The sequence below is a fragment of the Artemia franciscana genome, chromosome 7 (genome assembly GCF_032884065.1).
Source record: "Artemia franciscana chromosome 7, ASM3288406v1, whole genome shotgun sequence".
In the NCBI taxonomy this organism is placed as follows: domain Eukaryota; kingdom Metazoa; phylum Arthropoda; class Branchiopoda; order Anostraca; family Artemiidae; genus Artemia; species Artemia franciscana.
The window spans coordinates 29,482,053-29,496,582 of NC_088869.1; the positions used below are offsets into that span (position 1 = coordinate 29,482,053).

Consider the following 14,530-nt stretch of genomic DNA (forward strand, 5'->3'; position numbering starts at 1 on the left):
TATTTCACTTACATCAAAAAGAAAAATAAATAAGATAAATAAACTACAAAAAAAGAAAAAAACACAAAAAAGAAAACAAAGCAAAAACTAATGGTCAATTTAACAAAATGGGGGGGAGATACCCTTCTCTCAATCTAAAATACTCAACATTACAATTGTTCAGAAGATGGGCCTTGAGGTGTCGTTTCAGCTGAGGCATACTTTCTGATTCCTTAACTTGCTGTGGGAATGGATTCCAGACGGACGGTCCCATGTATCTGATGACATGAGCCGACCGGGAAGTATTCCGAAACTCATGAACAAAATTATTTGAATTTCGCGTGTCATAATTATGATAGGAAGAACCCAAGATAAAAAAAATCATTAAAAATATCAGGCCCTAAATTATGTAGACACTGATATACTAAAATACCAATCTGCATGTCTCTGATTTTTCCAACATCCAAAAGATCAAACTTCTTATATATAGACACAGTGCTAGCGCTTCCACGATCATAATTTCCTAGAATTCTAATTGCCTTATTCTGTTGCACTTGAACTCTCCTGTAATTAGACTGAAAGTTATTAGCCCAGATTAAACAACCATAATTTATATACGACGCTATTAAAGTATGGTACAGTGACATTAAAACTTTCAAAGGAAGCACATTTTTTAGACGCCACAGCATTCTAACTCTCCTTGACACTTTGCAGGAAATTAGGTCACTGTGCGCCTTTCAACTCAGTTTGAAGTCAAGAAGAAACCCGAGGTAACGCGTTTCTCGGACTTGTTTTAAACACCACTGTACTTAATATCTGAAGGTAAATCTTGGGGCTCACCAGTCCTTCTAAAAACCATGTAACTTGTTTTTGAAGCATTAACAGCAAGTTTACTGAGTGTAACAAACGTATGTAGTCCCTTTAAAGCACTGTTTGCTCGGTCTATCAAGTCCGGCAACGATTTGGCAATAACAGTTATAGCAGTGTCATCAGCAAACGACGTTAATTAACCAGGGACAAAAAATCTCATACTATCTACATAAATTAAAAATAAAAGAGGACCTAGGACAGAACCTTGTGGCACTCCGCAATTCAATGGGTAAGCTTGTGAAACTTCATTATTTATTACGACTTTTACACTTCTGCCTCGCAAATACGACTCAAACCAACTTAAACACTTATTCCTAACACCTAACTTCGACAATCTATCCAACAAAATTCCAAAATCAACAGTATCAAAAGCTTTCTTAAAATCAATGAAAATTGTCATGCAAAAATATTTTTTTTTCAGGGAACCGTTTACCTTATCAATTAAATTTAAAGCGGCATGCACAGTTGAATGTCTTTTTCTATCCGCAATTTGTTAGATGCTCATATAGTCTTTTGTGCACTATTTTTTCATATGGCTTTGAAATGATGGGTAGTATTGATATAGGTCTCCAACTTGAAAGGTCACTTAGAGTCCCAGACTTCGGAAGCGGGATGACTTTGGCCATTTTCAGCAAACAGGCAAATTGACCCTCTGCCATTGACAGATTTATTGAAAATACTAGTACTGGAAGAATATACGGAAGCACTGATTTTAGAGTTCGTTAGTTGAGGCCATCGGTCCCAGCACTGTTTGATTTTATTGAAGAAACAATCTTCTCTATTTCTACAGAATCGCAGGGTTCCAAATTCATTTCAAAATCTTGACCTCTTAGGTCTTCAAAAGTTGATTCTTCTATTAGTAACTCGTTGTTCACTGCTGCTTCACTCTGAACAGTTTCACCAATCTTCGAGAAATGATAAGCAAACAAATCACATACTTTGTCAAGATCTCGAACTATTTCGCCACCAACATTTAGGCTATACTGTTGTGGAGCAGGACTACCTCTGATCACTTCATTAATAATTTTCCAAGTGGCTTTAGGGTTTGATACATTTTTCTTAAATTCTTCGCCATAAAAGTTTCGCATTTTCTTTCGTCTAGTAGAGTCAACTAGATTACGTTGATCCTTGAACTGTGCAGAATTCTCTGCACAGTTCAGAGAATAGACACAGGAGTGTCTATAGCACAGTTCAACGGAGAGAATAGACACAGGTCATGTGTCTATTCTCTCCGTTGCCAGGGTTTCACACACACATACACAAGTTACCAATTGCTGTCGTCGTAAAGACAAAAAAGGGTTATTCTTGCTCAAAAAGAATGAAAATCAAAAATTTGCCAGCACACGGTTGCCGCTGCTTGCGCATCATTTCTGAGGTATAAAAAAGTGTATTTCAAATGAAAAATGTCTAAGTTGATAACCTGTTCCATGGCTTAATTACACTTCTGACGAAGTTTCCAACTAGTGATGTTAAAATTGAAGAAAAATAACACCAAAAAAGGAATGATTTTCACTCTTCCACATCCCCTCTGATGTAAAGAGTGCCCTTCACAAGAATAGTGTGCAAGCTGGCAACTTTGTTTCTAAATGTTTAATGTGTTAAAGTTATTCAAAGATGTGAAAACAAACTACTGCTATTGGATAAGATTTTAGTCTACCTAGAATCCTGCTTGACAAAAAAAAAGAGTTAGCTTATTTGCGCTCTAGTCACTTGACGAGCCATGTCCTTAGTGTTTATCGTTTTGTTACTCTCGGAGTAGTGGTGACAGTGTAAATTCGTGCAAAGGATGGTATTATCACAGTGTTCCAGTTTTATCTAAGAGCACCTATTGACAATTTCAATATATTTTTTTTATCTTACACGGCTAAACAGAAAAAGATAATTTGCATCAATGAAAGATACCTAGACTGAGTTAGTTCTTACATACTCTTCTGTTGCGAAGTTAATCGTATCTATTGGCCTGTGGACGAAGGTTGTCATTATTTCCTGTTGAGACTATTACATTTGAAATCTCGCCACGGTGTATCATTGCTTGTAAGGTTTTTTTTGTCACTGTAGTTTTATTAGTACTACAGTGGATAGAATGATCGTCTTAACTATATAGTTTGAAGGTCTGAATGCAGATTTGGCATCACCACTTACCATACACATTGGTATATTATTAACTAAAGCTTCTTCGGTTTCGCAACACAAAGCCGGAGTTCAGCATCCACAAAATTCCATGAAAAAATCTCCTCGACAAAACAACGCTACAAACAAATCCAAAGTCTTGTGCGAGAGGGTCGAAGTTCAACGGACAAAATCCCATACAAGGTGATTTCTCAGGACTAAGTTCTGCGTACTTTGATTCAGATTGTAGTTTAGTTTATGTCAGATGTATGTAAATTATTTGTGTTTTAATGATTGTGGGCATGTTAAAACGGTATATCACTTTTACACATGGCCATACTTTGACCTACAGATTATAAAGCCATCATTAAAAGCTGTTGGTTCTGATGGCTGGTGTATGTCTTATTTGACGAATGTAAACCCTTAATAGGGTTGAGAAAACATTTAAAGGTTATTAGTCTGCTCACATATAATTTGGTTAATGTTCAAATTGCGAATTAGCTAGTTTAATTGATAGGGAATTGTAACTGATACCTAATAACTGTCATTGCTACTAAGTTTTCATATAATTGCGTATATAGTATAAATTGAGTGTATGCCTAAAGGTCATGACGGTGAGGACGTATAGATCCTCGTTACATAAGATCATAACAGACCGTTCATTACCAAAAGGTCATAACGCTTAGAGCGTAGACTGTCATTATTTAAGATCATAAGGCCCTGCGGCGTACTGAATACCTTTACATAAGGATGTAACATCTACGTCGTTGATCTATGGATCTGTATCTCACAAATATAGTTGCCCTTGTCTGTTGCAAGCTATATTTTGCTGCAAAATATTATATTTGTTTAATCAGATTAAAAAATGTGTTTACCAATTTTGGCTGCTACGTTAGAGTATCTGACTTGACTACAGTAAAGTCAGCTAAAGTTCTTTTCGAATTATTTGAGAAAATTTGGAGGTGATTTCTAACATTTGCATATTTTTAGGGAAAAATTTATTCTTAGTTATAAAGAGACTGAGCTTTATTATTCAACTCATTATTAAAAGGCTCATTGAAGCAGCGAGTCCGCCCTAACATTTTTTTTTTTTAATATTTTAACTTTTTTTTTAAAGATTTGAAAATCCTAAGGCATTTTAATTTGCCGTAACACCTAATAGTGAGCAGCATAAGCATTGTGAATACAAGCAATGCCCTATTCCTTTGGCCACTGCCCGGATACCTACGGCCAGCCTGCCATTGCCAGGTTACCTGCAGTCAATCTTCCACTGCTCGTGTACCTGGAGCCAACTAGCCGCTGTCCCATACCTGGGGCCAAGTTACAATTGTTTCCGGTCACCTGCAGCCAAAAAAGAGTTAACAATCCCTCTGATAGGCTTCATTTGTACGATTGCGGCCCTATACACCTTTTAAAGAGAGGGAAAATCACCGTCTGGTCTTGTTGCTATGCCTAAAGATGATCGTTGGTCAGCTGGCAACCCTGCAGCACAAAAACGTGCAAACACTTTAGCAGCACAGCTTCTGTTTCATAGTTTTCTTTGAGTATATATTTGTATGCTGCTTCTTTGGCTACAACGTAGCCTTTGTAGCAGGCTACAAGGAAGCCTACTACTTTGGTACCCCATTTGTCCATTGCAGTTTTAGTGGTCAAAATAGGCCTTCGCCGTGCGCGTAATTCTTTGTTTTGCACTCTTTGAGTAAAGATTCCCCTTTTTTGCTTAATTCTTACCCCTTTTTAGACATTGTCAGCTGGCAGCTCTGCAGCATAAAGAACTACCGACACTTTAGCAGCACACTTTGTGTTTGATACGTTTTCTTTGAGTATATTATATGTATATTATATTTTTATATGTAAAATCGAAAATTGCCATGTAGCCTGCTAGTTTGGTACCCTATATGTACAGTGTGGTTTTAGCGGTCAGAATAGGCCTCCACCACAACAAAATTCACTTGTTGTGAATCTTTGAGTAAAAGTTTTCCTTTTTTCTTAGCCTATGCCTTTTTTCCTATGCTTAAATCAAGGAACAAAACATTACTGAAATGAATTTTTTGTGTCTTATTTTATATTCAATTGTATTTTAATCATTTGGGTGCGTTAAATCAAATATTTATCATATGGTATAATACTCACTGCATACGGCCATAATACCTTGGATGTACAGGGCGTCATTACATATGGTCATAACACGCTGGGTGTACAGACCGTCAGAACATAAGGTATAACGCCTTGGGCATAAAGCCGAGCATTACATAAGGTCATAACACTTTGGGTTTAAAGGCCACCATTACACAAGGTCATAACACCTTGGGCGTAAAGGCCGTGATTACACAAGGTGATAACGCCTGGGGAATAAAAACCACCATTAAATAAGGTCATGACGCCTTGGACGTACATACCGTCATTGCATAGCATTGTAAAGACAACAGCGTTGGACTATAAGTCTGTTCTGGCACGAAATAAGTTTTTCTGGTGATTACAGCTGAATTTACTTCCAGCGTATAATTACAAATATGCTATATCAGGGTAAGAGTATATACTTATAATATTAAAGAACATGTCATTTCAAAACGCGGTACTTTCTTTGACCCTCTCGGCATCCCAGACCGAGCGAGAGCTTATAAATGTTACGATAAATTTTTAACTCCACAGACACGACGTGTCAACCCGAAGCTCATTTTGTTGCCACCAACTGGACAAGTAGAGCGCAAAAAGTTCATATTGGTTGACAGAAAGTCGTTCTTGACCTTGAATTCTTCCACACGAGTGACTCTGAGCATGCTGTCATACAGTGACCTTACATTAGGTACTGTCATTAAAAATTTAAAGTCAGAGAGCGTGTCTCATGACACTATCCCGAAATCTTAAAAAGTTCTTGGATTCTGTCAATAGATGTCAGAAGCATCTTTCAAATATTCTTTCTAGAGCGTACTCAAAATTGATGTTTATGAGAAGAGATCTTCTCAGGGATTAGCCCGTATAATTGCCCGGCCCCAAGGACAGTCTACCATCAAAATATCCTGAGAAATAGCAGCGGGAACAATTTATCTGGGATAAAACAGTCCATATCTATGACATATGATACAACAGAAGAAGATGGTAACAAAGGAAAAGCACATGACAAAAGATCCATCGCAGCGTCATGGGTGTTATCATAATTTGTACCACTTGCGGATAAAATTAAAATTGCTGTCTGGTTTTCGGAGATTACGCTTAGACGACATTATCTTCGTGAAACTGAAGATCGAGTTGATGCTAAAAAATTTGCCGCGGTGCAGGCAGTTATACAGTTATACATTAAACTATTTGAGTTTATAATTAAATGATAAATTAACTGATTTTAGGAACCAAACACCAAACAGGATTGCCAACTGCTGACACAAAAATAGTGCAAATGAGAGCCATAAAAGAGTGCAAGCGGAAAAATTTGCAAGCGCAGCGGTAGCCGCGCGCGCACTTTCCTGACCACACTTTATTTTTACTTTTATTTTCTTACTTTTCACTTTTTTGATCACTCTTGCGCTATTTACAAATAATTATAAGCTACCCTTCGATCAATAATCATATTATATTCAATTTTTTTAAATGTATTTAAAATAAAGTTAAGAGGACTTCCTACTTAAATCAACCTCTGAATAATGGCTTTTTTGTAGCTTAAAGGGTAATCCTCTGTTTGAAATTTGCAAGTGTTTATTTTGATTACTTTGATCTTAAACTGAACTTTAGTTGACTGCATCAAATGTTTAGTTAATGTTTTGTCTCCATTTTATCAAAATGTTTTAAACGGAATGTAAGAGGTCCAAGTAACTAGTCGTCAACAATAGCTGACTTCACTGTAGTGAAGTCAAGTAACGTTTTTTTTTATTTCGCTTAATACCTTTTCTATCATCATTTCGTAAAAAGTGCAAATCTGGTCCGTGGCGTGCAAGAGTGCAATTCAAAAAAGAGTGCATTTCACACGAACAGTGTGCAAGTTGGCAACCCTGCCACCAAATCGGTTGGAATCTAAGCTTGTGTTAATAATATAACTATGTGTAAGGTAAGTGGCGACGCCAAAACCGAACTTTCGATTGAAACTTCAGTTTGGCTAGCCACAATACATACCTTACACATTGGTACATATTCCCTTTCTCCTCCCTACTTATAGAAAGCTAGAGAGTTATCAGAGATTTTGGTTCAAAACAGAAACCAATCTTTATTTAGATTTGTGTGCAGGGTTGTTTTGTCGTGGAGATATTTTCGCAGAATTTTTTGGGCGTTGAACTCTGGCTTTATTTTACGAAACCAAAAAAGCTTTTGCTAGTAATATACCAATGTGTAAGGTAGTATTGTGCCTACCCAGACTGAACTTTCATTCGAAAGTTCGGATTTAATACATTTACGTGTTTTCTACAAAACAAGAAATTTATCAGAATACAGGAGAAAAAAATCACAAGGATTAAATCCTGCTACTTACCATTGGTAGTCCCTCTGCGTTTTAATTTTGAAATTCTACCTCTAAAAATCAGCTTTTTTACTAACTTTAACTTTCATACTTTTATAAGGCTTAATTGCAAGTTTGGCAGATTCATTCTAAGGTAGCTTTCTTTCGGGTGCCATCGAAGGAAAAAGAAAACTAGGCTTCAAAATAGTTTTGGAAGAATTGCATTGAAATGAAGGGAAGATACCTCAGGGTATTGACACCTCAAGGAAACTTCACAGGGTAGTCAGAGGTGGAAAGCATATTACAAGATCCGGAAATCGGGACATGGATTAAAATACAAAAAAAAAGATTCCATTGACGTTTTATAGATTAAGCCATGGATATAAATGGGGCATCGAAACTTATTTAAAGTCAAATTCTTGAGTTCAATTTAAATTCTGAATTTAAAACCCCTAAATGTTGGACTAGTTTAATTATCATACGGCTAAATGTCTATCTGTTAATCGTTAGGATGAAAGGAATGTTTGAAAGCAGTTAAGCTTGATGTTTCGTCCTTATTTTGTCAAGGGTTCGGTCATGACAATGAAACTTAAAGGAATTCAAACGAACTATTCTATAAGAGCTGTTCGTTTTCAAAATATAACAAAACACGCCAATCAGTCGACTGCTCGCTACCAAAAACTTTTTGCACATCGGTGGCACGCAGCCATCAAGCATAATTGTGTCCATCTTACTCAATTACTTTTATACAAAGGGAAAAATAATTACTCGAAACATATCTTGTAAGGAAGCCTTACCGTCAAACTCCGGACAACCAAAAATCTCCAAAGAAGGGGAAAGCTGAGAAGCAACTCTTCGCAATTCAGGTCGATTCTGTAATTGAAAATATTTCATTCAGAAGAAAAGAATATTCCAACAAATTAGATTAGTCAACAGTTCTTCTTATTTTGAAGATAAACATACTTCTAGGTTATCCATTTATTATCCTTTACAGATAAAGTAAGAATCTCTAAAAAGAGCCTGAAGTCCCTCGAAAATAGGGAAATATCATTGTTTATTGGTAGTAGTGTTATTGATAAATATTAGATTAACGGCAAATTAATAATTTTTGTTCGTTTTAAGTTTCAACTTCGCTCTTTAATCCCTCAGAAAAACTTCTTTTTTTGATTACATAGATAATCTACTGGCGTATTCCTTTTTTACATTTAAATTCTTTCATATAATAAATATTAACCCTAAAAGTGGTACCATTTGTTCCCAATCTGTACTTTTCAAATGAAATCCTTACTAACATGAGAATTGCGTAACACCACAAAACTGTCAGAAGTAAGCGTTGTACTAGTTACAAGTAGGCGCAGTGACAGTCGCAAGGGTCACGGTTGGGAGTGGTCACTGTTACAGTCACATTTGCAGCTGCAATAGTGACCTTGAAAGTTTCACGCTTTTTGATAACTTGGATGCAGACAGTGTCTTGTTTTTGCTTGTAACACACCCAGGATGAAAAGTCCCCCTTTTTCTTTCCCAATGAAAAATCGTGAATGTTAAATATGGACAAATTGTACACTTCATAACTTTGAACTGGGCAAAAGGAGGGACAACCTTGAACAAAAGAAGGGAGGCTGGTTGTCCCTTCCTTTTTCAGCATCCCTCAACAAGATTTTCAAGTTCCAACTAAAATGACCTTAGCAATTCCTTAGATATTGCTATTATGCTCTTTTGAATGCCCTCCTGCATACAGTAATTTTTTATTTTGTTTGACAGCCCCTTAACATTTTCTAAAGGCATTATCTTAGTAATACTAGGCTTTTTGGAGACTAAAGGCCAAACATACCCCTCCCCATTTTTGCAATGATAAATCAAGAACACAAACAACAAGTAAAACGATAGAGAACTTTTTTTCGTAAGACAATGGAACTTTCGCCTTAAATAAATAAGTCGATCCTACATCCAAAGGCTGTCATTAGCAAACAACAAATAAATATATAAAAGAGACTTTCATTAAAACACTACCACTAAAACTATTTTTTTGTATTATTTTAAATAGTCAAAGCATCCCAACTTCAACGAAGTTCTACCAGGACTAATAGATAAAGTGAGGTGGAACAAGGCAATTTATTCAAGTGAATCCTAAAGCCCCTTGCCTTGGGGCTTTGGTTGGCAATGCATCCCTGGAGGAATAGTCAATAAACCTTTTGTCTATTTTGAACAAAATTCCTTTCCCAAAAATTTGAGCAGTGTTAAGAGGATTCGTTTCAAAAAAGGGTAAGGTTAAGGTACATACCCTAACCGTTCCTTAGATACGGACGATCAGATATTGGCAAGGACATGGTAAGTTTTATTGTATTCAGCAATCATCTTCAAAAATGTAGAGGTTTATGTAATCTTCATAGGGATAGCTAAATGAGCTCTAGACTATATTGAACAAGAAGTCTAATAAAAAAGTTAGTGGAATATTTTTGAAGAGGGGAACTAGAGGGCTATGAAAGGGGCTGGCAGATTTCTAACTGCCTTCATACATCCCCCATCGACACGTTCTGGAAGTTTTTATTAAATACTCTCACCCGTTCCTAAGACAATGCTGATCCACCTTTTTTTATAAGCTGGATGTACATAGGTCTTTTGTGTAGCATAACATACCCCTTAACATACTCCAAAGTTTCACATTAATGCCCTTGACCATTTCAGATATACCCAGAATCAAAACTTCCTCCTTTCCGTCATGATAAAATCTGCAAATAAAACGGATAAATTGCATAATTTACAATCATTGTTCAAGGCTGTCTCAAGCATGGCATCCCTGGAGGCTAGTATTAACTAGTATTAACCACTATAGAACTGGAGGCTAGTATTAAACCTTTAGACTAGTATTAATAAAATTACAATTACGAAATGTTAATTATAGTTAAGGAGAGGAAGAACATAAAAAGGGGAGAGGGGCTCCGCTTGTCCTCCGACCTCTTCAACATTTCCTCAACATACCTTGAAAGTTTCAACATAATTCCCTCAGTCGTTCCTAAGTTATTGTTCATTTAACCAGGAAGCATACAGATTGCTTGATTTTTTTTGGCATTCCTCTAAATATCTCCTTAAGGTGAAGTGGTACCTAAGACTTGTTGCTCAATTTTCAATCTTTCTATCTTGTCGGTAAGTTGATCAAATGATAAAGCTTCAATTAGCGACCTCTCCCGAACACTTACTTATCAAAATCAATCAAGATTTGAGTCTCTTCTCAAACTTCAAAAGTTGACATTTTAAATGAGCAGGTTTGTCTGTTGCGCAAAGACCGTAAGACATTTATTGACAAAAAAGCATGTGAGTTCCAAGAGGATACCAAAGAAGGACATTGGAGCCAAATATACGATCCTCTGTGAGCTCTCAGGTCCATAAATTCAAAATACATCGTATCTCCGTAACACCGATGGCAAGAATATTTACGGCCAATCACACTGCCATCGCAAGTGGGAACACCACTTCAGGAAGCTGCTAAACTCAGACCCGCCCGAACAAATTGAAGATCAGATTGTTGCTACTGCTGAGAATACTTCATCTGCCCCCAATGGCAATGAATTTACAGCAGAAGAAATCAAAGCTGCAGTACGAAAGCTGAAGAACAATAAAGCACCGGGAGTATGTGGCCTAACATTAGAATTCCTTAAAAATGGCAATCCATCCATGACCCTCTGGCTACAAGTGCTTTTTAATACTATGTGGTTCTCTGAAATTATAACATCAGACTGGATGACAGGCTTATTTGTGTCAGTCCCCAAGAGGAAAGAAAGTGAAGAAGAATGAAATAACTATCGTGGAAGAACTCTTCTCTCGGTAACCGACAAACTCTTCGCAATGCTGCCCCTCAAGCGGGCAACAAAGCACCTCCATCCCCTTCGTCACCATCAGCAAGCTGGGTTCATGCCAGGTAGGTCCACTACTGAGCAAACACATACAAGTAGACAGCTGATGTAATACATACAATTAGCAAGAATATAAAAGGAAGGCATACATTGCCTTCGTCGATTTTCAATTTGCTTTCAACACTGTTGGCAGAAAATCACAGTGGCTAATTCTTCAATCTGCTGGTGTACCTAAGAAAATTGTCAATCTGTTCTAAGAGCTGCACAATAATATTGATAGTACTGTATTTGTAAATAGCCAGCTCTCATCAATTTTACAGATTACTTTAAAAAGAGGTTTTTTTTCAAGCATTTTCCCTCAGAAAATTTAAAAAACTAAAAAATTACCATTGTTTTTACTTGAACAGCAGAAACTTGCCATTTTATTGCTTGATTGAAACGATCCATGACAATTCCAAGCCCATGATACTCAGTGGCTGACAAACGCACCCTCTAGCAAACATTATCGCACATCTGACATTTTCAGGCATTTTCATTCAAAAAATTCGTTTACTCTAGAATCGATCATTTAAATTTAATGAAAAAAACCCATTAGCGTGCACGTGTGTCTGATTTTGTGCCTTTGTGTGTGTTTTTGTATCTGTTTCACCGTGCCTGTTCGTCTGAGCGTCTGTTTGCCTCTCTCTGAGTCTGTCTTTATGTGTTTATGTGTCTACCTCTGTTTATTAGTGTGTATTTTTTGTCTCTTTCTCACCGTGTCTCTGTGTCTGAGCATCTGTTTGCCTGTCTTTGTACCTGTCTTTAAGTTTCTGCCTCTGTTTATTTGAGTGTATTTTTTGTCTCTCTCTCACCTTGTCTGAGTGTCTCAGTGTCTGTTTGCCTATCTCTATGTCTGTCTTTGTATCCCTGACTCTATGTGTTTGTGTGGGTTTTCGTGTCTTTCTCTCTGTGCCTGCGTGTCTGTTTGTCAGTCTCTGTATCTATCTTCGTGTGGTTGCATGTCTGATTATGTGTTTGTATTTGTATTTTTGTTCCTCTCTGTGCCAGTATGTGTTTTGTGTCTGTGTGTTCGTGTGTCTGACTGTGTGTTTGTGTGTATGTTTTGCATATCTCATTGTCTGTGCCTGTGTGTATTTTTGTCTCTGTGTTCACGTGTCTGACTGTGTGTTTACGTGTATGTTTTTGCATGTCTCTGTCTGCTTCTGCGTGTCCATCTCTATGTGTTTATGTCTGTTTCTTGTCTGTCCTCCTGTGTTCGTGCGTCTGACTCGTCTCTTTGATGACGTACGTCTGTTTATGTGTACGCTTTTGTCTTTCTCTGTGCTTGTGTCTTACGCTGTGTGTTTGAGCGCGTTCTTTGTCCCTCTGTTTGTCTATGCGTTCGTGAATATGACTCTGTGTGTTTATGCGTTTTTTGTCCCTCTCTGACCCTCTGACCGTGAATCTGTGTGGGCTTGGGCTATTGGGGCTAGCTGGGCCTAGTAGATTACCATAATTTTCTAGAGTGATGCTTGTATAATAATTTTACCATGCCTCTGTCTATGTGTCTGTTTTTGTTTTTTTGTGTGTCTGACTCTGTGTGTTTGTGGGTCTTTTTTGTCTCTCTCTTTGTGTGTGTAAATGACTGTTTGTTTGTGTGTATTTTAGTCTCTGTGTCTGTCTTTGTGTGTTCAAGTGTCCGACTCAGTGAGTACGTGTGCGTGTGTGTATTGTTTCTCTCTTTCTCACTCCATGTACCTTTGTGTCTGACTGTGTGTTTGTGTCTGTATGTTCTTGTCACCCCTGTTCCTGTGAGTCGGACTCTGTGAGCTTGTGTTTATTTTTGTCTGTGTGTTCACGTGTCTAACTCTGTGCGTTTTTCTCTCTATCTCTCTGTGCCTGTGCGTATGACTCTATGTGTATTTTATTGCCTCAGTGTCTGTATTTGTGTGTTCGTGTGTCCGACTCACTTTCTCGCTCTCTCTCTGCTTGCACCTGTGTGTCTGATTCTGTGTGTTTTTGTCTCTCTTTCTGTTCTAGTGTGTCTGATTCTGTTTGTGTTTTTGTCTCTCTCTTTGTTCCTATGTCTCTGGCTTTTTGTGTTTGTGTGTTTTTGTCTATATGTCTATCTTTGTGTGGTCGTGTGTCTGACTCTTTGTAATTGTGTGAGTGTTTTTCTCTCTCTCTTTCTCTCTCTGTCTTTTTGTGTCTGACTCTGTGTGTGTGTTTTTTGTCTCTATCTGTCTTTTTGCGTCTGACTCTGTGTGTTTGTTTATCTTTTTTTAAGAAGGTAATTTCTGTATCTTTTAGAAGGTTTTAATTTTATAGGAGAAAACATAAAACTAGTCGTTGAAGAGCAGAAGGAAAAAACTCATACAAGAAAATGTTCAGGTTATTCAAGCCAGGGAGCATCACAATCATACACTTAAAATGAAAAGTCCACTATTTAAATAAAAATAATGATCAATTCTAGTTTATACGGTATTTGTATAGCAAAATTGCTAAAAATGCCTTAGAAACGACAATGGTGCCAGAGGGTGCCAAAAACAGCCACATATGGTGGGTGTCACAATGCCCGGTAGGGCTAAAGGTGTGTTGATGCTTAAAATCGAAGACAATGCGCAAATCAACGGTTCCAGAAAGCAATGGAGATACATCATTATTATTATCAAGGAAATGTCTGAAAATATCTTAGGAACGATAATTTGTGCTGGACGGTGCCACGAGCCAGCCAGAGCGCCAGAGAACAAGAATTGCAATAGGAATATCACGATCATATAATGAAATGTTAAGTTCTGCTATCCAAATAAAAATTATTTATCAGGATATTAAAACGTCTGAAACACGTAAGTCATGATTATGAGTCATAGGGTACTATTGGCTGCCAGGGTCCAGCATTAGAGTGCCATGAGTCATCAGAAGAAACTATTGAGACCTTTTCTTTTAAGTTTTAACGATCTATTTTAGTGTACATGGTTTCTATGAATATTTTTTACAGGAAAATGGTTGAAAATACTATAGGAATAATCATGAGTGTCAGAGGGTGCCAAGGGAGAGTAACTGAGTGGCATAGTCCAGGAATTGCCAAGGGTCCTCAAGATGGGGTTGGCTTGTGAAAACACAAAGCAATGGATTTAAAGCATGATTCATGTAAAGGAAATGTCTGATAATACTTTAGAAATAAATGGTCAGCCACGCTTTTCTAATAAAAATCATCCATTAGAATATTCAAACGCCAGAAAAAAAATAAGTAATGATGATCCACATGGTAGCAAGAGAGTGCCAAAGGGCCGGGAATTGCTATGGTGTATCACTATCT

At 37.2% G+C, this 14,530-nt stretch overlaps 2 protein-coding genes across 4 annotated transcripts in view; one reads left to right on the forward strand and one right to left on the reverse strand.

The window, feature by feature from the left end:
* LOC136029129 (uncharacterized) overlaps positions 1-14,530 on the forward strand; it is a 337,007-nt gene that overhangs the window by 172,945 nt on the left and 149,532 nt on the right. The gene's annotated exons all lie outside the window — the stretch shown is intronic.
* The window catches only part of LOC136029130 (uncharacterized), a 71,270-nt gene that overhangs the window by 4,576 nt on the left and 52,164 nt on the right, over positions 1-14,530 (reverse strand). For both annotated transcript variants that reach the window (XM_065707213.1, XM_065707212.1), the window contains one exon: positions 8,179-8,254. In XM_065707213.1, the coding sequence (XP_065563285.1) occupies positions 8,179-8,254 (76 nt within the window). The remainder of the gene's footprint in view (positions 1-8,178; positions 8,255-14,530) is intronic.